The 25,965-nt window shown below is 46.2% G+C and overlaps 1 protein-coding gene across 7 annotated transcripts; it reads left to right on the top strand.

Moving 5' to 3' along the window:
* The first annotated feature begins 367 nt into the window (after positions 1–367).
* Positions 368–25,965, top strand: tcf3a (transcription factor 3a). 7 transcript variants are annotated; one of them, XM_083690240.1, is made up of 21 exons: positions 368–662; positions 2,880–2,976; positions 3,488–3,560; positions 9,766–9,839; positions 10,032–10,107; positions 10,871–10,911; positions 11,196–11,328; positions 11,762–11,811; positions 13,590–13,686; positions 14,173–14,309; positions 14,496–14,646; positions 14,829–14,887; positions 15,099–15,177; positions 15,776–15,852; positions 16,209–16,385; positions 16,650–16,761; positions 17,146–17,278; positions 17,824–17,877; positions 21,188–21,432; positions 22,172–22,319; positions 22,649–25,965. In XM_083690240.1, the coding sequence occupies exons 2-20, from the start codon at positions 2,923–2,925 to the stop codon at positions 22,309–22,311; spliced, it is 1,962 nt and encodes a 653-aa protein (XP_083546366.1). In that variant the 5' UTR covers positions 368–662; positions 2,880–2,922; the 3' UTR covers positions 22,312–22,319; positions 22,649–25,965. The 7 variants fall into 7 exon arrangements, with proteins under 7 accessions (XP_083546366.1, XP_083546368.1, XP_083546370.1 ...); XM_083690242.1 differs by having other exon boundaries at positions 368–673; positions 16,212–16,385; XM_083690244.1 differs by lacking the exon at positions 21,188–21,432 and adding an exon at positions 18,729–18,970 and having other exon boundaries at positions 368–673; positions 16,212–16,385.

Below are 25,965 nucleotides of genomic sequence, written 5' to 3'. Positions count from 1 at the left end.
TGGGTGATAACGACATGTACTTGGACCCTGCGTCTGTCGATCAGATTTTCATCGAATCCTATTGGTCCGACGTCTGCGGTATTATCATTCCATCTCGCTCTGTTTCTGGTCTGTCACTCTTCAGCTTTCCGCGTTCCTCCTCCGCAAATTGACATAGTTCCTAATGGCTTATGATTAAAAAAAACATGACATTTCAAATGCAACGACAATAATAGTGATGTTGCATTGTATTTAAGTCGCTCGTCGTATCAGGTTGTTACAAGGTGGTTATTTTAAACCGAGGTGTTTGGATATTGGGCGTTTGAAATTGGACACCGCTGGTGTTTTAACGTCCTCGTACGCCGCGGAGGGATACTCAGCTAGAACCGACAATGTGGAGGCTGCTAAAATGTCTACTCGGAAGATGAAATGGTTACAATTGTAGCAACCTAAAGAAACACTTGAGATATCACAAGAGTTATGATTCCATTGGTAAACATTGTTTCGTTTTCTTGACCTGGACTGTACATCGAACCGTGGCAGTGGGAAAACGCTTGATATCGTCGTTCGCTCATCTTTATCTACAGTCCGGAGCACGGGGAGGGAATCTATCCCCAACTTTATGTTTTTCTCTCTACTCCAAGCGTTCATTTTCCTGTTGGATGCCAGATAATTGAATAGAGGTAATTGAAAGGTAAATATACATTCTTGCTCGGATACATTTTTTTAATGATAATGGGAGATTATTCGACATGTTTATAGTTTTTTTTGCGGTAACTTTAGTGAATCATTCAAGTTGTGTGAGTAGCACGGCCGGAGAAAGCGGGGTCTTGAGTTTTTGTCCGGCCTGGGCTATGGAAGCGAGCGGGCAGCACTTGCAGCCTTGTGGGAAAATACTTCTTTGTTCACTTTAGGCAACCTTATGAAGTTTATAAGTAACCTACCAAGCAAGATTGGTACACTCAGTTCTTACAGGGATACCACTACTTATTGCGAGGCAATACATTGTTGAATCACTAACTACATTTTGGTATTCGACTGTTAGAAATTTTGTTTAACATTTAGGAAAACTTCGTGGTGCACCAAAGTTGCGCCTAGAAAGGCACGCGCGTGTCCACCTGTTTTCCCAAATATATTTTATGTGTTATTATTACCTTTATTGTTAAAACGATAACGACATTTTTTACTGATCAAATTCCCTTTGCACTGTGCTCCTCAACATTTTCCACTTTGTTTATTTCGCATTTGGCAGGAAATTCCTCTCCCCCACCCCCTCCTCTCGCGTTACACCTTGAACATAAAAAATTTGCAGATGTGTAAATTCTTTACGCATGGTTATGAAACCGTTATTGTCCCTTTTATTTCCAGCATAGGCCAATCGAATTTGATACGCAAGGAGAGCGATGTTTATTCCATTGTTCTTGCCCCCATCTCAAACTTTACTGGGGCCTGACTCTCTTTGTCCGAGACCAGTGGAGAAGTCGTGTATTCGACGGTAGCCACTTTACATCATTGTCACCCATCTAAAACGCACGAACTGAACAATCATTTGATGTAAAAGTCTGGGTTGACATAAAGACTAGTTGTTGTTATGGTAAAACGTCGCTCACAGGGGATTCCGGACCGTCACAATCCGTAAAAACTATTTACATTCTCCGACGGGGAAGGCCGGAAGATTTGGGGATGGGGGGGCCGGGGGGTGTCAGGGGGATGGGGGTGTCAAGGGGGCCCGTATGGAACTTCGATTTGTTAGGAAGAGCTAAAAGAGTTCTCTCCCCCCTCTCGACCAAAGCGAATTGAACATCCAGAGAACTGTAGGCAACTGTTGAACGGTTGCTACAACTTGATTTTTTAACATGTCTACGTCTAAACGCACCTAAGCCTGCTATAGAGTTTGGACACTGAGTAACATCCTGATTATTTTGTTAGTATTAAGCATTTTTTTTCTGTGGTTCTGTATTGTGAGTAAATTAACAGTGTGTCTCTCGAAAAGTCCAGCATCTAAGTTGTGTAATTTGTATGTGGCCCCTAATATGATTTATGCATCTTTGGGGTCCACTTGCCTGTATTATTGTTTCAGATTCTGCCTAGTGCCTAGAGTTTATGAAAGAAGAGAACATGTTAGATCATCATCTCCACATACAAGCACAGTGCTGACACACACACACAGACCTCTATCTGTGAAAACACATTATTGTTCTTATTGGAGACCACCTGTTTGTCACTCTTATGAACACAGACAGTTGGTGTAAATCTAAGAAAGTGAGATGTGGAGTTACTATAGTGATCATGCTTAGTCATGTGCCGAGGATACTGAGGCTTTTCTGATATAAGCATTTCTATTCGCTATTGTGTTCAGACATGCCATAACCCATGTTTTTGATGCTGTGGCTGTCCTTTGATGCTGTAGCTGTCCTTTGGTGAGAAAGGCTGTTGAAACAGGTTGCTTTCTGTGGTTGCATAGGCAATCGGAGTGCTCTGCGCTGAGGGGAGGAGGGGGTTGGCCTTGTGGTTCAACCAGGGGTCATAATCCAGATATGAGGTGTCAGATGTGGGGTAGGACAGGGGAAAGCCTAGTGTCAGTATTACAGGTTGGGTTGAACTTATTGAGGTTGCCTATGCTAAGCTCTCCTTAGGCAAAGCCAGATTTTTTCTTTTAATGTGTGTTCATGCTTTGTGAATTCCTGCTGAAGCCTTTCCAAGGGATCTTGAGTGGTGTATCCCGTGTAGTGGTCTAACCACACAGTAAAAAGTGGTTGCAATATATTAAAAAAAAAAAAAAAAAAAAAAAAAGTTTCTCTCTGCAATAGTTTTGTCATCCACCAAGTCAGTGTTGGACTCTCAGACTTTATTGTCCCATAAAGTAATCTCTCTCTCTCTCTCTTTCTCTCTCTCTATAGTCAGTTGCTGAGACTGAGAGGGCCAAGTGAACAGCAGCAGAGAATGGCTGTCGTGGGAAATGACAAGGAGCTCAGCGATCTGCTGGATTTTAGTGCGGTAAGTCATCCCAGCTGTCAGAGTGCTCCTATATGCAAAACACTAGAATATCTTTGTCCAAACACATCCTTTTGCATCTTAGGCTGTACTATGTTCATGTTCTCTTGGAATAACTGGAACTGAGATTCCTATGTTAAGAAACGTCCATGTTACCGGAGTTGGAAATCAAAGTGGGAAACTCAAACTGTTACAAATGTGAACTCTCTGTTTCATAACCCAATGAACAAGTTTCCAAGTCCCATACTAATGCTGTAGATGACGAGCTGTTACATAAATTGAAATAAAGCCCAGAATCCCGGTGTGTCAGCCCTACTGTTGTCGTCCGTTACACTGTTATAGTGAGTCACTTCGCTTGCATCACTGACTCATTTAAAGCTGGCATGTTTAGATCGCTTCCCACCAGTGACAGCTGTTCCAATCTGTTAGAACCGAGGATGTCTAAGTCCTTATAGGAAAGGTTGAATTAGCACCTTACCAACCAATGTAACACCAGTGTCTTCCTCTGTTTCAGATGTTTGCGCCGCCCGTGTCGAATGGGAAGAACAGGCCGACCACTCTAGCAAGCAGTCAGTTTGGAGGCTCAGGTAGGGCTCACCTTTTTAAAAAAAAAAATATTATTATTATTTCACGATATGAAAGTGGATCTCTGCACACTTTTTGCTGTTCCCAAATAGCTACGACTATGATTCAACCAAAATGGTAACCCGAGGAAGGCCACGTCAGTCTAAAACATTTTTTGGCTTCGAGTGACACATCTATAAAGATGTGCATATTAATTTACAACCTCTTAATCCGATTACAAATACAACAGATGAGACGACATGCGACGCCTTTTTTTATTTTTATTTTTTTCCCCGCAGTTTTAGAATGCAGTTTTGTTGATCTGAAGAAGAAGAAAAAAGAAAGTAATTGTTCCTTCTTCTAGCATTGTGACTGCCAATGGCCCCTGGTCCATAGATTACTCTTTCTTATGATGACTGATGGATAGATGATTCACTTACTTAGACAAACGTATTTGTTGTAAGTCGCTTTGGATAAAGGCGTCTGGTAAATGCCAAAAATGTAAATGTAATCTTAACTACCTAGTTTTAGAATGCAGTTTTATTGATCTTAACTACCCAGTTTTAGAACATCGGCTGTTGGAGTCTCCGAGATTCAACATGTCAAATCTTTGCTTTTAGTCTAAAGAAGAGACGGAGTTGTCACAGTAACTCTGTTGACAAACAGCTTGTTATAACTAGCTTCCTTGCTAGTTGGATCACTTGGCTAACGTTAGCAAACATTTGTTGTTTCTGTGAGGGAAATTTTACGAGCTAGCGTTATCATTTTATAATTTTCTACATTTGAGATCAGAGCTAATTGCTGCATTTTATCACAACATTCTAATACTTTGTTTTCGTCTGGGCCGTTTTATCTGTACACGGCTTTAGGTGTGTAGTGTATAGGCAGCAGTGAGTAGGATTCATGTGCCTTTCGAAGTGATTTCCATAGGCTACTATCTACCTAAGATTGTACTAACACACAAACCCTCTCTTTCAACTTCTCACCTGAGGCTTCAGTAGTCGTCAGGAAGACATTATTGCTTTTCAATGATCCCCTATATATCTCTTAATGGACCAGCATGACGGCGATGGGCCATAACAACTCCTCCAACAACGCTTTCTTATTTGTCTTCCCCTACCCCCATCCCCCCCACCTCTGACCCCTCCATCCCCCCTACTGTCCCTCCTTTCAATGCCCCGGTTGAGAGGGCTGTCAATGGCTGTCTCAACACTCTGAAATAGCTTCCTTTCCACAATACTTTCCGTAGCTACCTTTTTGATAGGGAAAAGGACCGGTAAGTTGCTTCTACCTGTTCTGTCTTTCCCAGGTCACTGATCATAAGGGAAAATCATGATGAAAGGAAGTCTCTCCTCCCTTCCTCCCTCTTAACCCAGGTGTCCCCTCCCTCACCTTGTCAGCTGTTGCTCCTTCATCACGCTCTTCTGAAGGTGTTAAGACAGCGGGGGTGATTGGAAATGAGTCAAATGACCCTATTCATTCTCACCTCTCACCCTGTGGAAAAACCTCATCCCCCTATCCTGCACTCCTCAACCCTAACCCTCCCCCCAGCCTTCAGCATCATCTCACACCGGGAAGAGCTCCTTGCCAACCCCAGGGCTCCACGGCATGGGCCCCACTGCGTCCATTCCACATCTCCCCTTGCTGTTCCCAAAGCTTCTAAAACCCTCTCACTGTAGACCCTCTCACAATAGGCTATGTCTCACCCCCATCCTCCAAATGTTCCTCACAGTCACTCCCATCCTGTCTACATTTGTTCTGGTTCCTTGTTCAGACATCAAGTAGCTGTGCCCAGCTTTCACCCTAGAATCATCTTCCTGTGCCCTGTAGGCTTAGGCCGATATTCTGTATTATCAAGATATTTGGAGCATATCGGGATATTGTTCTCTTACACACAGTCTATAAAAGTTCTCATCTCCAGATGTGTGCATAACTACAAGTGCAATGTCCTGCTGTTTTTGCAAGGCAAAGCACATCTAGGGGTGAAAACAACATGTCTCTGTTTTACCAGACTATTTATTACACCAGCCATAAACTCTGGCACTGCAGTTCAGTCATTTCTGCTCACGCTGGCATGTCTCCGCCCTAGTTCACTGAATGTTCATTGTCAATAATATCAATGTTCTTATCGTCAATAAGAACTTTTTGATATCACCCTATCCTACTCTCTTGTCCTCCAATTGTCTTCCTTCAGCCCCCTCTCATCCTCCAAACCTCTAAGGCACTGTTGTAGATCTTTTCAAGTTGCAAATGAAAAGAAATAGGATATTGAAAAAGCAGGACCAGGATGAAAGAGAAGGGTGGTGGGTGGGGAGGACCTATTTCTCCAACCTTGAGGGCCACTTAGATTTTCTTTTGTGGCCACAAAAGGTGCACGCTTACAAAGGAAGACCGTTACTGTTATCAATCTAACGGCTGCTCATGGTATTGTCTCGGAGCCCTCAGCGCAGGTCTGTACAATGCACATCAGAGGCCAAGACAAAGGGCTGGGTCAGGGAGGGAGAACTGGATAGGCCAGCGGCATATGTGGCCCAGGATATGATTTCACCCTGGAAGCCCCCCCTCCACCCCCTCACCTCTCAACACATGGTTCAGATGATTAGGTAGATTCAATGACAGGAGTCCTGAAGATCTTGGTTATTATCCTCTCTGTATTGCATTTTTTTTTCTGGTAGTTTTGGGTTATTAGTAACTTCTCTCTTAGACACAGCTTTTTCTTGGTCATTTCGATCAATAAGTTGTGCTGTACCATGTCTTTGTTTTCGATTTGATTTAGGTTCTCTGTGCTGTTCATTGTTCTCCTTTCTGACAAGGCTGCCATGTCCTTGTGGCGTTATTTGAAATCGTACTTCTACGCAATCCTTACGTTGGTTTGGTAAAAGTGAAGATTGGGGGAGGGCAAGCTTATCTGTGGCGACGGGAAACGTCTATTCAAAATCATTGTCGTCGTCGTCATGCATCTTCAGGTCTCATGCGAATCCCTGGAGGTGTAACTTCCAACCAAGTTTCAGTTACTGGTTACAAGAAACCGAGAATGTAAAATGGTATTTTTACATTTCGGACCTGAAATGGAGAAGAGAAGAGTTTGCATGAACTTTCCATTCTTTAGGAAGTTTCCTTTATGTGAATGGAAATAGTATTATCAAATGAATTCGATTCCTTGTGCATTGAAGAGACATACTTGCAGTCAGATCCAACCATTAAGTAATACTCAACGCTGTCCAGAATATATGTTGGCATCTACTCTGAGACTTCAGTTCAAAGTAAGAAAAGAGCTCAACATCTTAAAGATGTTAACTGCAAAAATAAAAAAAATAAAAAATTAAAGAAACTTAAAAATAGTCAACATGTTTCAGTTTTTGTTGTCAAATTGGTTTAGTGTAGTCTCTGCGCCTAAACACTGTATGATGTGTCAGAAGGTTCATATGACAGTTTACATTATACTGTTGCAGCCACGTAGTAGACATTCCTTAAGTAATGTTCACACTTGTTGTTAATACTTATTGTGTTGGCTCGTATTTCATTGGGTCTGAGTGACTCACATTTATGTCGTACAAGGTAAGGATGGTAGGAAAGAAGAATGTGGAGACAAGCAGACAGTACACTCACTGAGAGGTGCCCGCGGCCGTATCCTATAAAATGTGCGTTTAGTGTGTTGTTCGTGCGCTATTAGTTCTGTAGCCTGTGACTCAGGCTGACTGGCTGTTTCCAGTATCTCTTCCTGTGTAATTATAGACCAGCCTGGCTTTAAAGGGGTGGTGTGGCCTGGTCTTAAAGGGGAGGTGCAGTGGGGCTCTCTAGTGAATGTGTCTGGCCTGACTCACCCCTCTCCTTTGCTGAGCTAACTTGTGCTGAGATGTTCAGTCACAAAAGTCGCCCCGGGGCGAGCCTCTTAAAGGAGGTTACTGGTGTAGAGTTCCTGCCTCACGTTTTTTTTTACGGTCACGGTTGTTGTCTTGATCAATCCCCTTGTCAAACTAAGCATGAGTCAAATTGACATGTGGAATTTAGAATGTATAGCCTACTGATGTTAAATCTGAGTACAGAGAAGCATATGGCGGAAACCTGTCAGTTCTAACCATTGTGTGGACACAAGCACTACGGTTTTCCCCACGTTCTAAAGTGTCTTATCAGGCTGTCATGGTAACAACGGCTTGCAGGAATCATTAGAAGTTTTCAGCAAAACAAAGGGAGTCTTCTTAGACGAGTCTCTCACTTATTCTCTCCTTCATCGGCTAATCACCAGATCTGTTAATTAGAACCCAAACGTGGAGTCCTTATGCATATGCATGAAAACAGTTTTAATGATGTTTTACTTCATCGTTGCTCACTTGCCCTCTCCCTCTTTCAATTTGTTGAGGATAAGTTTGAAACCCTTATTTTATCTTAAAAGAACTGTCCCTCCATACCCGCCAATACAGTTCCAATCCCTCCTTGCACTGCGCAGAAAATCCCTATCAGATGAATTGTGGTCGAGGCCCCTTTAAAATAGCCTGAAAGAGTTCTACCACAACCTTCCCTGAAATCCAGAAAAGCATTCTCCCAATTCCCTGCATACCTCCTGTCGACCCTCTTCCCCCCTCCAGGGGAAAGCATCAATAGCCTGGGGTGCTGTGGTGCTGGCTACCTGCAGAGCTCTCTATTATCCCCCTGCCGTTGTGCATGTCAGTGGTGTCAGTTCAGATCTCTATCTCCGTCCCCCTTTTGCATCTGTCAGTCTTCCCTGAAGAGCAGTAAGGGATACCCTCTATGTTCATTTCCTACCCAGCGGCTATGCAAAAGATCTTCAACATTCTTTTGATAGCTCTGTTTTGGTGTCCATTCATGGCATTGACTTGAGGGAGAGAGTTTGGCCTGTGGGGGTGGGGCACTGAGGTGTGGCTTGACTATGTAGCATTAGGGGGCTGAAGAGAAGGCCAATTCAGCAAGACCTTATGATGATTGTATTGACAACCCCTGGGAATGAATACCTAGACAGTAGCTTATGGACCCACGTAGTCAGCAGGTAATTTAGCTCACTGCCAAGGGAGGAAAGACACATTTATATTTGTTTATTTGAACGAGGCCCCTGTCTCTAGCCCTATGTCTGTCCCCTCTCCTGATTGACACGGAGAGTGACAGTCAGTCACGTCGTGGCAGCAAGACCTTGTCTCCTTCATCTCCTATTCCGCTGGCGTCGCTTCTATAGATCATGGTTGTCACGGCGATATAGCAGCCCTCACCACTCTGGACCCATCATTCTTCTCTACGGCTGATCCTGTCATGATTCCAGCCCCCCTTCCCCCCCGCTCCTCCCCTCCCCTCTCCGCTTTTTAATTAGACAACAAAACAAAAAATATGAATATTCATAGAGCAAAGCCTCATTAATATGCACAATTATGCAAATCAGTACGCAATTAAGCCTCAGCTTCCCCCCAGAGATGCTGGGTAGCGGTAAGAGAGGAGAGAGAGAGAGGGAGGGAGGGAGGGAGGGAGAACGGGGGGGGGGGGGGCAAGCAGGAATTTCTGCTTCACCAATCTTTAAAATCGCTCTCCCTTTCAATCACTTTCACCTCTTTTTGATGCTAGTGCTCTGACCAGGGAGGGATACCATCCATGAAATGTCAGTTTGATTCCCCCTGTCTGCCTGTCGTTTCTGTTGTTATGCGAAGGTGTAATATGAGAGGATGGATGGGATATGAATGACTGAGTTTGTTGCCATGGGAAGAAAAAAATGTAACAGAGTGGTGTTGGAGAAGGAAGAATGCCGAGGATGATTCTAGAAGAAGCCTCATAATGGGTGTTAATTATTCAAAGTTCCTACAGTTCGCTGCCACACTAAGTGACAGTGCTGTCACTGTGACTGTCACTGTGTGAGCTGGATGAGGCCTACCGCTCTGGGCTAGAGGTGGTTTAGAAACGTCTCAGTCCTCCAGGAAGACCAGCCTGACCAGGTCACCCTCAACTCAATGTTCTCCATGGTTTCTCTCTCTCTTCTCTCCCCTCTTTTCTCTCCACTCTCTCTCTCTCTTTGGCTGGGTCCTAATCATCTTTCATAGTTTCCATCTCCCTCTCCTTTCCTTGTCTCCTTTCCTTTATGATCACTGACGGGAAAAGCGTCTGATGAATGAAGTTAAAATGACGTACACCGGAGGTTCATACGTGGTTTATTTTTCGAGTGGTACAACGTGTCAACCGTCACATTTAGTTTTGTGTGGGTTCTAAGTCTAACCGTCTTGCGTTCTCCAGGAATGGACGAGCGGAGCGGGCCCGGTCCCTGGGCGCCAGGAGAACAGAACAGCCCCCCCTTCAACCACGGACGGGTAAGAACACACTGAGCACGGCCGTGTTCCCTTAACATTAGGAATGTCTATAATCACATCAGGGACATATCCTATTACTTGATCAGTCTGAAAGGCATACGGGAGCACATCAGGTTACAGATGACGATGATATCCTCAATAACTCAATTTCTACCTGGATGTTAAAAAGCCTTGTCCCTTGTCCTCCCCCAGGGTTACGGAGATGGAGCCCATTACAATGAGCATGAGGGTATGGCCTCCACCCCCTTGTTTGGCGCAGGGATTGTAGGTAAGAAAATCAGAATATTTTTGCTCAAGCTCTGTCTGTGGGAGGACCCACTGCGTGTTCAGGCGCCGTCCCAAACCTTCATCTAATTAGTCTCAACTGATCTGACGTCCGCATCGTGAGAAAATAAACAAAGTAACGAGACCCCCTGGTCTTGTTCTCTGCCTCTGTGTGGAGCTGCTGTTTCACGGGCCCAGCATGAGCAACCTATGACCAGTAAAACTGGAGACTGCATAATGTGTCTATCGGGGAGTTGGATCAGAAAATGTAAATCCACTTGATTGAATAGAGCGCGCGTGTCCTCACCCATGTCACTACTGTATATGAGTGACCTCTTCAGAGCACTCTGTGTTTGCGTGGGGGTGCACGAGTAGGGGGGGGAAGGGTAAACAGGGAAGGGGGTTTAGGGTGTGTGTGTGTGTGTGATGGGGGTTTAGGAGCACCCAAGCACAAACAAGCCTCTCCCCAGGGATTACTGTGGCCTATAGCTCTCCTCAGCCGAGCCGTCAGGGGAAGAGGGGGTTGGGCCTGATTACCCTTGGACCGTTTATAATGGGCCAATTTGTTGTTGTTCTCCTGTCCAAAGCCATAAATACAACACATCATATACACACACACCAGACACACCATAACAGATGGGAGGGCACCCAACTGGAGAAAGGGGAACACCCAAATTGTGTGTTAATGTTTCAGAGATGAGTAAAAGCCAGATTTTGATGGTGGCCTGATCTATATTTTTTCCCCCCTCTCTCCCCCTTGTTTGAAGGAAAAGCCGAGCGAGGACCGTACCCCCCGTTTGGATCACAGGTAAAATCAGAAACGCCACAACACAGTCTCCTTTCCACCATCTTCATTGTTTTTCTGTTGAGTCCAGCCCCCCCCCCTCCTCCAAATCTTCTCTGATAAAATGGCCTTTCTGTAAATCCCTTCCACCTTGTCCTATATCTCCTTCACACTGCATCGGTTCCGTCCTTCTCTCTCTCTCTCTCTCTCTCTCCTCCTCCTCTCCCTCTTTCAGCAGTGCTATACTCTCTCCAGTCCTTGTGACTGACCATGCCTTCTCTCTCTCTCCCTCCCCCTCCCCTCCATAGCCTGGATTCATGCCCAGCGAGATGCCCATGCCCAGTCCCGATGCCCTCTCTCCATCGGGAATCAAGTCCGGTTCCCAGTTCTATCCCTCCTACCAGGGCAACCCTCGCAGGAGACCTCCCCAGGACAGCATGGGTAAGAGGACCAAACCTTAGAACACCACACATCATCACACTCCCTGTTTCTGTGAGAACGGAGTCGCTCTTCATTTTGCGTTCTATTTGCGTCCCTGATTTACCCCTCACTTCTCCTACTGACGTTTAAATAAAGGCCCAGAGAACTCTCACTTCTGCTAAAACACACCGTAAGACCAGGCCCTGTGGCCGCATCCTCATGTAAAACACACTGGTTGTGTAAGATAACATCTGATTAGATTAGCCTTGATTAGGCATTTATGAGCTGCCATAAAGGCAGATCCAGACGTTATTCCTTCCCCTTATCCTTATAGAACGGAACGGTGTGAATGAAGCCATTCATTGGTATTCTCTGTTAAGCAGTGCAGGAATAACTGACGTGTGTGTGTGTGTGCGCGTGTGTGTGCGTGCATGTGCTTTCTCTCTCTCCTCAGATGCCCAGCCAAAAAAGATCAGGAAAGTGCCCCCTGGCCTGCCCTCCTCGGTAAGTACCAACACTCTGCCCTGCCAACAACATTACCCATCTTACCACTGCCCTGCCTTCTCCTTCCCATTCTGTACCCACACCAAACACACACGTACACACACACATCACACTTTGTACCCTCTCCAATGTGTGCCCCCCGCCCCATATTATAGGCATTCTTCCTATCCAAACTATGCCCTCCCCCCCACCACAACACACACACACACATCAAACATGTTTAAACATCCCCCCCCCCCACATCCCTAAACGTTGTCTCAGCCCTCATAAGGCCTATGCTTAGATGATGCCCCCCCCCCCCCCCATGCCCTCCCTCCTCCCCCTCCTCACACTCCCATTGGCATCACAGGCCTCTCTCCCTGGCGCGTAGAGCATCAGCCGAGCTGGCAGGCTGGGCATCCAGCCCCACAGCTGTGTGTCTGCACCACGGAGGTGGTGAAAAAATAAACACACAGACCCACTCATTCACCCAGAGGGTCATATTTATAGGCATTTATTTTATAGATGTCCATTGCATTCCCCCGTTCAAGTACCCTTGTCCTTATATTACTAGGGAGGGGGGGTGTGAGGAGCCTGGATGCCTTGCAGACCTGGGCCTGCGTACTCTGTTCTCTGACCTCCATTCTGTTTCTGCTCTTCCTGTACTCTCCATCTTTCTTTCTTTTTTTTTTTTCTTCTTCTTTTTTTTTTTTTTTTCTGTCTCTCCCTCTCGGCTGCTGCTCTCTCCCACTCCCCCCCTCCCTTTCTTCCCCCTCTCCCTGTGAGCTCCACGTCCTCCCCCCTCTTCCACCCTCCTTCTCTCTGTTTCTCTCACCACCCCCCTCTGCCCCCCTCCCTCCCTCTCTCTCTCCCTCCCCCCATCCCTCTATCCCAGCTGCCAGTAGAGTTGGCTGCCGTCCAGGAACGGGCAGATGGCTCAGTAATTAGGAGTGCATCTCTCCGTTCCCTCTTCTCCTCTCCCCCTCTCTTTCCTCTCCTCCTCTCTTTCTCTCTCTCTCTCTGTTTAATCAAATTACAGAAGAAACTTCACTCCGTTCGGATCTGAGCTCTCAGCTCGCATAGTTTGATACTTTAATTCCTCCCAGAATAGTGTGATTGTGGAGGGGGTTCGGCGGTTCAGAACCTCGGACCTCCAGCTCGGCAGTAAGACATGCCAAAGACGACTGGTGTCCTACGGTCGGTTCTCTGCGCTACAGAGCGACATACTGGATTATGTGTTTATTAACCAGACTCTGCATATTACTGATTCTAACTGGATCAAGTCTGTAAAAGAGAGAGAGAGAGAGAGAGACAGAGAGAGAGAGACACACGCGCACACACACACACACACACACAGAACAGAACATTATGGAAGAAAGCCCTATACTCTGCTTACCCTAAACTGTGTCTTTCTCGATGATTCTCAATGGCCCAGTGTGCCAAGGATGCGGCAGGGGCTTTTTTTATTTTTTTTTATTTGATTAAGTAGTCAAATCAAATAGTACAGATGTATTCCTCCAAACCCTACAAAAAAAGCAGTGTTAAGTTGGGGGATCTCATTACACTGGGTTTCTGTGCATGAATGCTCTTGCGTATGTACGTACGTGTGTGTGTGCGTGCAGCCTGACGTGGATCGCCGTATGAAGACAGTGCAGAGGTTTTAACATATCTATGATGAAGTGCCTGGTATTTGATCAATATTTGGTCAATAACCAAGTCCCCCCCTTTCTCTCTCTCTCTCTCTCATCTTCTTCGTGTGTGTGTGTGTGTGTGTGTGTGCGCGCGCGTGTGCGCTGCAGGTGTATGCGTCAGCCTCAGGAGATGACTACAGAGACGGTGCAGGGTACCCAGCCTCAAAGCCTGGAAACGTCTACCCCGGATCTTTCTACATGCAAGGTTAGATGTGAATACAGACACAGGCTTTCCTCTGGTCAGTCACACACCAGTTTGTGTCGGTAGTCAAAACCACGCTTTTACTGATCCTAGCGGGCAATGGAGCGCGGGTGGGTGGAGAGTTCTCAACTGCGTAGAGAATGCGGTTGGAATTTAATGCGAGGCAGATGTGTTGATGGAATTGGGCAATATGTCTTCGCCATAAGCTAATGGGTTACTTGGTTCGCCCTGCAGTGTCCTGCAGCACAGTTGAATGAAGTCATCCGAAGGATGTGACATGTTTCGTATGTCCCTGTTATTGTCTTTCATCTCTTGTGTTCTGTTACGCCCCCCCCCCCCCCTTTCCTCCATCTTCTCTCCCACTCTTTCATGCCCCCACTCCCTCCCCTTCCTCAACTTGCCCTCTTTCCACCCCCCTCTCTCTGTCATCCTCACCCCTCCCTCTCCATGGTTCCACCCCTCCTCCTCCTCCTCCCCCTCCCCTGACAGAAGGCCTCCACCCCTCCCCTGACCCGTGGAGCTCTGCTGGGCCGATGGGACAGCCTGGTTACTCTGCCACGCTGGGCAACTCTCCCCACCTGGGCCAGCCTGCCCCCTTCACTGCCATCAACCCACAGGACAGACTGGTGAGCCTTTCCCAGCCTGCCACCGTTGCCATGTACTGCTTGTACTTTTGAGGGTTCAGATCCAGGTTGCCATCAAGCATTTTGTCTATGACTAATGTTGTTTTTAAAAAGCCTGTGTGTGTGTGTGCGCGCACATCTGTGTATTCGCTCATGCGTGTGTGTGTGTGTGTGTGTGTTCCTTCCCAGAAGCGGCAGCCACTGCCCCTCTCCCCCCAGAACTACCCCCTGCACGGCAGTGAGGTGAACGGGAGTCTCCCCTCCGGCTTCCACTCTGGATCAGCAGGCTACGGAGTCCCCAACCACACCCCCCCCATCAACGGCACTGATTCCATCATGGGTACGATGACCCCACCCCACCCCACCCCTCGCATCTATGCCACACTCTGTCTGTCTTCGTGTCAGTCCCGCAGTAGAATTGACCACAGGACTCACAAACACCAATTTAACCCATTTGAATAGGAATGCTAGTGACAGTTGTTCTAACTGTAATGTATCCGTTTGTGTTTCTCCTCCTCTCAGCCAACCGGGGTACAGCTCCAGGAAGCTCCGGAGATGAGATTGGAAAAGCCCTGGCGTCGGTGAGTAGAGCAGCAGGGACCGGCATTAACCGTCACCCCCACCTATTAGGCCATGTTGATGCACCAACACTTGGATAAGAGTCGACTTATACATTTTTATTTTATTTTTTATTAAAAAAAAATACTACAGAAATGCTGTATGCTGCCTGTATATTGTCTTAAGACGTTTGATATTTGAATAACCTTTTTTTTTTTTGTTGTGTGTGTACAGATCTACCCCTCGGACCACAACAGCAACACCTTCCCCCCATCTCCGTCTACCCCCGTAGGCTCCCCCCAGGCCATCGCAGGTGAGTGGTCATGTGGAGCACGGCTTTGGTAGCCCTCAACGTGACTTAGACCACCACACCTCACGTCTGTGTCAGCTCTAAACCTAGTCCCGAGTGTAGTACAGGAGCACAGCCCCATAGAGAAGAAGAAGAATAAGGGAGGATTTTACACAGACATGGAGGAAGCCCAAATGACACTGTTTACAATGACAATATGGCTCCATCTATAGGGCCATAGTGGAACTGAGGAATTTGTTGTTGCTCTTGTCTGGCAGCAGAGTTTTAATAATAGGGTTTTGGAAAAGGGTCCAGACATAACATGTCTAATTGATAGAAAATGCCTGTCTTTCAAATGTTTTTATCTACTTTTAATCCACTTTTTGCTTGGGGGTTGAATAGACCGTCTGTTGCAGCTCTCTGCTAACCTTTTATCTTACACACATCTCTCTCTCTCTCTCTCTCTCCCTCTCTCTCTCTCTCTCTCTCTCTCTCTCTCTCTCTCTCTCTCTCTCTCTCTCTCTCTCTCTCTCTCTCTCTCTCTCTCTCTCTCTCTCTCTCTCTCTCTCTCTCTCTCTCTCTCTCTCTCTCTCTCTCTCTCTCTCTCTCTCTCTCTCTGTAGGCTCTGCCTCTCAGTGGCCCAGGTCTTCTGGACAGGCCACACCCTCACCTAACTTTGAGGGAGGACTGCAGGCCCTGGTAAGATCAAATGTTCATCTCAAGACATGGATGAAGAACAGGCATGTAGAAGGCAGTGGAGGTAGAAATCAGAGGACGGGCTCTTTGTAATGCATGGAATGGAAGTGAGGAATGGTATTACAATGAGCCCGTCCACCGATTTCTACCTCCATCAGCCTCCACTGGAAGAAGGTCACAAAAGAGATTTTAGTCCATACAGCGTATGACTCCGTTCTCTACTGAAAATGGTGTTTGGTAGGAGAATAGATAGATAGACAAACTGTATTCATCCATGAATTACAAATCCTCATCCATTTGTTTTTCTAACAACCTCTCCTCTCCCTCCCTCCCTCCCTCCCTCCCTCCCTCCGATGCAGCAGAACAAGATGGAGGACCGTCTGGAGGAGGCTATTAACGTGCTGCAGCGCCACGCTGGCGGCCAGGGGGGACCGGGGCTGGCTGACATGCACAGCCTGCTCTCCGCTGGCATTGGAGGACTGGCACAGGCCTTCGGCAGCGCCGGTCTGGGGCTGGCCAACCGCCTACCTGGACTGGTGAGACGGGTGAATGCGTAATGGGCATGATTAGTCAGTGCCTAAAGGAATGAGGTGGTGGTTTGTGTTTTCAGATCTGTGTGGATGATTTGTGCCATAACTTTTTTTTTTTTTTTTTTTTCAACGCGTGATTTTCTTTTTTTTACCCATTTTATGTAATACCCATGTAGCACCTGTATTGTTAAAAAAAAAAAATTGTAATGCAGTGCATCACTTAATATTGTATACTTGTATAAGACCTGCCTCCTCTCCTCTGTCCTGAAGGTGGCCAACCACCACGAGGACTCTGCTGGTCTGCCCTCTGGTGGTGGCCTGCTGCAAGGTCACCACGGCCCTCCCTCTGCCCCGCCTGGCTCCCAGCCTGAAGGCTTCACCAGTGAGTTTCTCCCTGTGCCACTGTTCTCCTCTGGGCGTTCTTCTCTCATGCCATTTCAGAAGAGGACACTTTGTTGTATACACACCACTTGCTTTGTCTCTCTCTCCCTATCTGTGTATATTGTGTGTCACTCTAGAGTTAAGTACAACTACGATAGTTGCTTCACAAATCAAGTTTCAAACCCGCCCGTCTGTCCGAGTTATACTCCAGTGGAGGCTAAGATAGACCCAGCTCTAGGAAGCAGGGCTGTCCAGACAAATGGACAACTCTGTGCCGAAAGGCCTGGGACAAACACACACACACAAATAAACAACAACAAAACTAACCTGCATTACCTGCTGTTGGTCACTTCTGACCTCCTCAATCTCAATCTCTCTCCCTCAGACCTGTCCCGCTCCACACACTCTTCCAGCGGCTCCGACATCAAACGAGAGGACAGGGAGGACGATGAGAACTCCTCAGTCGCTGACAAGTCAGAGGACGAGAAGAAAGACTTGAAGGCCCGCAATCGAACAAGGTATCTAAACATTCCCGACACGAGAGACAGAATCTCAAGTCTTTTGTGCTTTTGCGATTAGCTCTCAAGTCTCACAGTCATTTTGACACTATAGGGCTTCCCACATAGCCTACTCATCAAATCTTCTATCCTTTTTCCAAAGTCTCTAGTTTATTTCTACTTTAGCTACAAGCGGGTCTTTAGAAGCGTGATCCCATCAAAACTAGGCCTAAAGCAATTTTGGAAAGGGACAGGAAACATTTGAAATCTTTTTGATTTGAAACTAGCTTGATAATGATAATAATGGTCATAGTAATGTCTGTTGTTTTCCGTCTTTCCTTTCCCAACGACACTTGATGCAAAAAGGCAAAAATAATGCACATTTGGCAAGACAAACACATACATAACGATGAATGATATGCATCGATAGCGTTCTTTCTTGAACTCAAAGCACTTCACAGCAACGTTAGGAAAGTAGTAAAAGGTCAGGTTAGTGGAAGTGTCTCCATGGCACCTTCGTAGCACTGTTGTCACCTCTGCCCTTCCGTCTCCCACGTTGTTTTCAGAGAGACGTTCTCCTTCCAGACCTTCTCCTCTTCCCTATCAGACCATGGAGCAGAGTAAGTCTGCATCCAATCACGCGGGCCTCACGCCCCAGGGGGTGTGGCCAGACAGACGATCAGACAGCCAGATAGATGGCTTTCTACTGCAGTACTCAGGGACTGCCCGTTGTTCAAACTATCAGAAAGAAAAGGCTTCCCCGCCCGAGAGATGTGTTTTGTTTCTATCATAGATAAGGATTCTGTTTTAAAGCTACCAATGCTCTGTCATAGCAAACATCTCTCTCCTTGAGTTGTGCTCTGAGTGTCTTGAAAAACAAAGGTTTGTATCATTGTTGCTATAACACATCCAAATCGCAAGTAGTGAAGCACATATGTCAAGTTAAACTGGTGGTGTAAGTATTGTGTGATGTGAATGTCCTTTTTAATGCACTTTATTTCAGAACTTTAAAAAAACAAAAAGTGAAAGTCATTTTATCCATTAACTTTTAACTTTTATACATACATGTTGTGTGTTGTCAGTATGTCCAAGTAAGTAAGGGAATCGGGACCTGCAAACTCATGTTCTGTTGTCTTAGCAACGCGGTCAGTCCAAAGCACTCGCAGTATTTGAGCAGCTGGATACTAAATCCTTGTCAACACAGTCCACAGTCAATAGGACAGCACTCTCCAAATGATAAGAGTTCAACCATTTATTGTGACTTGCACGATTCTTGAAAGTAATGTTTTGTTTGTCCTAGTATGAACCAGAAGATTAGGATCAGGAAACCGCATTGAATTCTTTGCACACTCTTGTTACCGGTCAGTTGATATGAGCCCATACCCATGCTATTTGTTTTTATCCCCCTCCCCCCTCCCCCGTACATATCCTACCCCCCCCTCGTCGGCCACTTTGCTTGGCTCTTCATCAGTCTGGGTGATGAGGATGAGGATGACGAGGATCTGCCGCCGGAAGTGAAGGTGGAGCGGGAGAAAGAGCGGCGGGTGGCAAATAACGCCCGCGAGCGTCTGCGCGTGCGGGACATCAACGAGGCGTTTAAGGAGCTGGGGCGCATGTGTCAGCTCCACCTGAGCAATGAGAAACCCCAGACCAAACTGCTCATACTGCACCAGGCCGTAAACGTAATACTCAACCTGGAGCAGCAAGTCAGAGGTCAGTGGGCCGGTCCAGGGAGAAGGGAGAAGGAAGGAGGAGGGCCACGTTCCAATTCTTATACGCTTCTTATACTAATTCTTACATGGCTCCTTTTCCTTGTCCTCTCGTCTCCTTTCCCTCAGCTTGAAGGGCTCGGGCCATGTTCTAAATAGTCTTAAATGGTTTCCTTGAACTGTCTCCTTCTCTTCATCGCCACTGATAAAGATGGATGGTCCGGATAGGCTCACTCCATATGGCTCAGACCAGTTCCGTCCGTGCCAGGTCAGTGGCCATGGAGGGGAGATGACGATGGGGAGAGAAGGCCAGTTAAGACTATTGGAGGTGACACAGCCCTCACTAAGTTTGCACGTTACTGGTTATCACCAAATCCCAAGGTATGTCTGATCAGTGACGATAGAAGGAAAGGGGACAAGGAGAGGAAGTTGGGACGTGGCCCATTCTCTGGTTCACTCTGTAAGGCTCTGCTTCTGCAGCCTCACATACGGCACAGCGGGCTAGCAGTCCGATCTGGTGTCGTATGTGTTGCCTGCTCTAACCACGGGCTGCCTGTCGCCACTGTTGAAGATGCTTCCATGTGACTCTGCCTCGTCCTTGACTATATTAACATTGCATCTTTTTTAATTTCCTTTGTTTGCTTCTACCACTCTCTCGTCTCATCACTATGCTTGTCTGAGGCCATTAGCAGCACAGCAACACACCCAATTGTTGATGCAAGATTTGATAACCCAAGATACTTTTGTGAGCTTTTATAGTCTTGACATTTAAACCGATAAAGTGAGGCAGACTTCAGACACACACTTTCTGTTTGGCATTTACCACTCAATTAGTTTGTAAGGAAGGCTACATTTGAAGTTGCCATACTTGCGTCAATGCTCAATTTACCTGGCTATACATACTGCCCCCCCACCCCCCCCCCCCCCCCTTGATTGGCTATACAGGTGGAGATACAGGTTTTGATTGCACAAGAGGGGCTGTCTGTTCTCTTCCCCCGTGTATTAACACACCCTCCACTTCCTTATTGCAGTGTCTGTGTTGCATGTCCTGACGTGTCAATTGTTAACCTTTTTTAATTTATTTATTTATTTATTAATTTTTTTACCGATTTTTCATTTCTGTTCAAAGTCATCACCATTCCTCTCTGTCCATCTTCTTCATCCCTCTCTTTCCATCCCTCTCCCTCTCTTGGTTGTTGTTTACTTTTGCAGATGGCAGCAGTGACCTCAGCTTCTTGTCATACAGATAAATACATCTCAGATCTCTGATGTATTTAACGTGAGGCTTCCAAACTCTCCCCTTGGCTTCCTCTCAGTGGCCTTGTGTATGGTCTATATCTGGCAGAGGGTGTGTCGCTCTCTTCCTCTCTCTCCCTCGTTCTTCTCTCTGACAGTCCCCAGGCCTTCTATCCCTTCAGACTCCTGGACCTCAAAGATTAGGACAAACTGAATAGGGAATCCTAAGTTTTTAAATGACTGTTTGTCTGGGCTCTCTCCGATTCCAATTGGAACGTTTGGTCTTAGTGTCAATCCTCACACACACGTCAACATCCAGCCAATTTAATTCAAAAGTTGTGTCAAGTTAGTCTGCCAAGAAGGGGCAGAAGCTGGTTTGTGGCCCATCTGTTTGGTTACTGCGTTTAGTAGTTATCGTTTTTATGTGATTTTAAAGTTCACCGTGTTCAACAGGGCGAATATCAAATTTTACAACACCACAGAAAGAAATAAGAAAAACAAAATATCGTTTTAACCGCTCCGCTCTCTCCCACAACATAGCGCTTCTCCCACCGGGATCATCCTTCCGTCATCCTCCTCCTCACTGGAACACATTCTGTCCATCCGGACTTCCTGCTGCAGGCCCCCCTGCCCATATATGACTCTAAATAAATTGGTGATGTCGTTGTCAGCCAATCGGGAAGCAGGGAGTGCTGTAGCTTTGAGTCAGGTCGAGCTCCAGGGAGAGGCTGCCCCCTAAGTACTGGTCAAGAGTCAGTTTCTCCTATTACCGTAACTCTTATCTATGTGAGACAGAAGACAGATTTCCCTGTCCGCTATCCTAATGCTTACACCAGACAACAACAGACTTCCCTCAGAACAGCATTCAGGGGGCAGCTTCAAACCCACACAGCCGGAGCATCTCAAGGGTAAGAGGAGGTGTTAGAGAAGGTTGCGGACCAGGTGTGTTAACTCCCCCAATTCCCCCCTCTCCCCCCCTTGGCAGCAGTTGCAGCGTTGCCTCGGTGACGGATGAGAACCTGACCGCGGAGGAGAAGGAGCAGAGGGAGCGCGAGCGCCGCAGTGCCAACAATGTTAGGGAGAGGGTGCGCGTGCGGGACATAAACGAGGCCTTCCGAGATCTGGGCCGGATGGTTCAGGTCCACTTGCGGAGCGACAAGGCCCAGACCAAACTCGTCATCCTGCAGCAGGCCGTCGAGGTTATAATGGGCCTGGAGAAGCAGGTTCGAGGTAGGTTGGCCTACACAGGTTAGGAAGGCCTCCTTATCGGTCTGCTAGCCCTCCATCCCTGCCCACGCTAAGAGACGCCCAGACAGCTCCTCCCACTCTTACCATGGCCAGCTACAGCCAACCGGTTCAGTCCACCCAACACTCACAACAACCAATGGGAGAGTCCCAGTCTATCCACACCCGCACTCTCACCTGTCCTCTACCTGCACTAGTCTGCCTCTCTCCTGCCACTTCTCCTGCCACTTCTCCTCTCCTCTCTCGGAGAAAGCAAAGAAGGGAAAGCAAAAAAGAAACGGGGATGGAGAAGGAAAGGAGGGGAGGAAGAAGGCGTTTGCTCCTCTGCCAAATTCTTGGGGATCTCACCTCTGCTGCCATCTGTCGTTTCCTCTGTGTCCGAATGTCTGTCTCTGTCTTCTGTCTCTCCCCCCCCCCCCCCCCCCCCCATCTGTTGATAGGCTTCTGTATGTGTTTATTCCTAGCGTTCTGCTGCGTTAATGCCTCAACCATAACCTCCCTGCCGCCTCGATCTGCCTTGTTTACCGCTTTTGAACTTACAGCCCCTCTCAGTTTGCCATTTACTACTGTCACGTGAAACCGTTTTTTTAGTTTTTGCCCCTCTGTGAACCTAGTCGATTTTTCACCGTTATGCCCAATCTATGTTTACCTAGCCCAAGCAGATGAACAAGTGTAGAGCCTCTATCCTCTGTGTGCGTCTGACCCGTGTGTCCTCTCCACAAAGAGCGTAACCTGAACCCCAAGGCTGCCTGTCTGAAGAGACGGGAGGAGGAGAAGGTGTCGGGGGTGGACCCCCAGATGCAGCTGGGAGGGGGGCACCCTGGCCTAGGAGGTGATGGACACAACTCTGTGAGCCATATGTAATGCCCCAGGTTAGTCCACCGCAGAGTTGGCATCAGCACCTCAATTGTATGTTAAGCATGACCCCATTTACACCTCGCATCAATGTGCGTCCGTGGTGGAATAACATGCTGATCTGGCCAGCTCAGGTTTACCTCACATCAACGGCGCTGTTTATCCGCCGCATTTAAATGCAAGGTGTAAATGAGGTCAGTGTAAACAGAAAATGTTGACATGGTTAAATTATGACCACTTTTGAGTTGTTTGGTCTTGCCGTAAGATGTGTATGTATTGTTATGCAGAGTGGTATGACATACATGTGGAACAGCATTAAGTAATGATCTGTATTTCTCTCTTTCAGCTTCAGATCCTGTTGATTGTACAGCCCTTAGAGGACGTGGCCTTAATCTCTGTTCATGCATCTCAGTGTGTCAATCCACAAGTGCTATACATACTAGCATGTATGGAGAAGCACATTCTCACACACACACACACACACACACACGCATGCATATTCTCAAACACACACACACACAGCTCATAACTGACACAACCAGTGGCCACATTCCTGACCATGAATACTAGCAACAAACACACACACAGTTTTGAAGAATCCTTACAGTAGAGAGACACGCTGAACTCTTGAGGAGACACTGGTTCACAGACAGAGGAAATTTAAACACATCAATTTTCTGCCTAATGGTCATGTTTTTGTAAGACATTTTAAGAAGTTGCTTTACATGTTGGGAGCAAAATTTGTTTGGATCAAATAGTATTTTTGGATCAATTGCTCATGTGAGCACAACTAGGATTTTTGTGTCCTTTGATAGTCATTTGCCATTCCCACCTGAAAAGGTCTTACTTTCATTACAAGGAAAAGGTGACATCAGAAGTTAATCTATGTGCCTGATGCACATGCATAACGCTAAGGCTTAGGCGAGTTAGAATCGTCGTCATCATCCTCCATCATCATCATCGTCGTTATCATACTTTCATTTTTTTTTTTTTTTTCTTCTTCAAAATGGCAGAAGTAGAGTGAGGTGTCCAGCCACCACATCAGCATTGACAAGACTGGACATCCATGGAGGAGGGACATTTACTGATGCTGCAGGCTGAAAGTGCTGTTATATAGCATGGTGGTAATAGAAATCCTAGCAAAGTTCCTTTGGCCATGTAGCTTTGTTGATGCCTGGCTGTGAGAAGGCTCCCCTGACGCAGGCCCATCTGAAGGAAAAGTGTATGTGATGGATGTTCTTTGTATGATCTGTGGATCCTACAAGCCTTCCATTTTTTTTTTTTTTTCCCCCCTCTGCATCCGTTCATGTCACTGCCATGGGTGTGGAGTGGAAAGACTGCCAAGGAGGATGATGTCATCACCGACACGCAACATGCCACTCTCTGTTCTCCTGCTATTCCACAATATCACATGGTCATCTCAACTTCCTCGCTCTTGTTTTTTTTTCAGGGGGGGGGGGGGGGGGAGATTGGACTGAAACATGCAGGAAGTGTGTGTGCGCTCTGACCCAGAGTGAGCCTCCTCCACCCCCCTCCACTGCCCCCATCTTCCCCCTTCCCCCCTCCCTGTTCCCCTGGGCTCTGCTTCATCTTCAGCCAGACCATGTGGACACATGGTCAGTATCTTCCTCAGCCCTGAACTCAGCCAACCTCCTGCCTTTGTCGTGCCCTTTCACCTCCGTGGAGAGAGTGCGATCAGTCAGCAAGGCAACCTAATGTCCAGGTCATGCATACTAAAAGACTTTATGTAAGACGGAAGGCAATCTGTTTTTTTGTTGTAGACAAGTTAGTTGGAAGAGTAAGGAAGAAATGGTAGTCGAGGCAGGATTGATTTTGCGGGGTGGATCACAGTGTCATGGATAACTTCCATTGAATGCATTCAACTGCCATCGACTGACATTTTTGTTCCCCTATGTTACAGGAAACATGTTTTTTTCTGAACAATTACAAAGCCTGTTTGTAAGGATCCACCTTTTTGTAGAAGTGATTTATTATTGTGTTCTTTTTTTAATTTTATTTTTTACTTTGTAAGATAGCTGTATGAGTTTTTACTTTTGGATTGCTTTCTTTCTTTTTGTTTACATTGTTTAAATGTAAGACAACTCTCATTTTTAGATGCCAGGAACAAACTGAAGTGTGTGTGTCTCTTTTACATTGGGGAAAGCATGAAGTGCCAGTCGCTATGGGGTAGATAATGCTCACTATCTGGCTGTATTGTCCCAAAACTGTTATGGAAGTATGGGTCATTCTGAGAAAGTCTGTTTCAGAAAAACTGCAAAACGTCTGTATAAAGCATTTATATCCGTAGCTACTTCGTGCTCACGGTCAAATGAGAATTGGAATGTTGTAGCATTGGCAAACTTCACCCAGCAAACATCCAGATGTACAACCTGAGGGACTTGATCGGATTCTAGAAGAGTAATGGTGTTGAGAACGACACAATGAAGACTTTTTCTTCAGCTAGTGTTTAATACAAGTTTCCTTTACAGTAACCATCCCTCTCAGCTCACCAGATGACACATGGGTGGTAGGTCCTCGGACGTCCAAACATTTAAAAATGTCAACAACAAACAGTAAGAGATGCATGGCACATGAATCAATAGGGTGGTCTTAGTCATTCTCCTGACTTGGGGGAGCAGTGGTCGCTCGCCAGTGCCTGGGACATGACACTGTTGAATCATGGAACGCATTTGTAGCTCTGCAAGACAACCTTCATACCGATGTACAAGATTGACATGGTAGAGAGACTTGGGCAGCGTCTCATCAGTTTACCTTTCCCCTCTGCCTCTCAGTTTGTCACCTTGGTTTTCACTGAGACTCAATACCAGATCATCTGTAGCTAAACCTGCTATTTTCAGTGTGACCCGTTGATGCATTGGAAGTACATGTATAGAACAGGTATGATTTTAAATTCGGAATTTAATACCATGTCCATTCTTTGTATTTTTTTTTTTATTTGCAGCACTCTGAAGTATGTTTTCTACTGAATAGGTTGAAAACATATTTATTTCAACTGAAGTTGACATGGTCTGACATAAAATACGAGACCAGCGTATGCTTTTGTTGTCAACTAAACAGTATTTTCCCCTGCAAACTGATACTATGTGTAGCAGTATTTTATTGTCATCTTTCAGTCTTTCCCTTTTCTGTCACAATTGCCATCCTGCATTACAATTTGAAGCCAAGCATTCATATTGGTATTCCACCCCAACTGTCAGTCTCAGAGGTCATGTATTGTCTTTGATTTATCTCTTGTGAATGGAGGTCTGAAACTGAATATCATTGTTGTTCATTTGCGTTAATCTTAACTGAGAATGTTGAGAACAGTGTCCTTGGAACTTCCCTTGTCAAAACGCACAACTAGTATTTTGCCAGGGTTGTCACCATGGTCAGCCCTACTATACCCACTTCAACAGACACTGCTACAGAACCCACTGTCTCTCTTACATTGGGGACAGAATCCATGTATGTCCTCAAAGTGCCTCCAGTTTCCTATTTTTTATATATAAAGTAGATATTGAGAACTGTCGTGTATATAACAGTAATGTAGCAATAAATGTGCCATTTTTAATAACAGAAAATATACCTTTTTTCAATGTCTGTCTTTTTGAGCTTGTATACCTAAATGAAAAAAAAACATTGTAATAAAGGGTTGAAAACATG

The sequence above is a fragment of the Argentina silus genome (genome assembly GCF_951799395.1).
Source record: "Argentina silus genome assembly, chromosome: 18".
Classification (NCBI taxonomy): Eukaryota; Metazoa; Chordata; class Actinopteri; order Argentiniformes; family Argentinidae; genus Argentina; species Argentina silus.
Note: the sequence above shows the minus strand (reverse complement) of the source record. Positions and strands in the feature narration are given on the sequence as shown.

Coding starts and splice junctions, on each gene's coding strand:
- tcf3a (XM_083690240.1), top strand. CDS start 2,923: ATGGCTGTCGTGGGAAATGACAAGGAGCTCAGCGATCTGCTGGATTTT. Junction 10,108..10,870: donor GTTTGGCGCAGGGATTGTAG/GTAAGAAAATCA, acceptor CCTTGTTTGAAG/GAAAAGCCGAGCGAGGACCG. Junction 14,310..14,495: donor TCAACCCACAGGACAGACTG/GTGAGCCTTTCC, acceptor GTTCCTTCCCAG/AAGCGGCAGCCACTGCCCCT.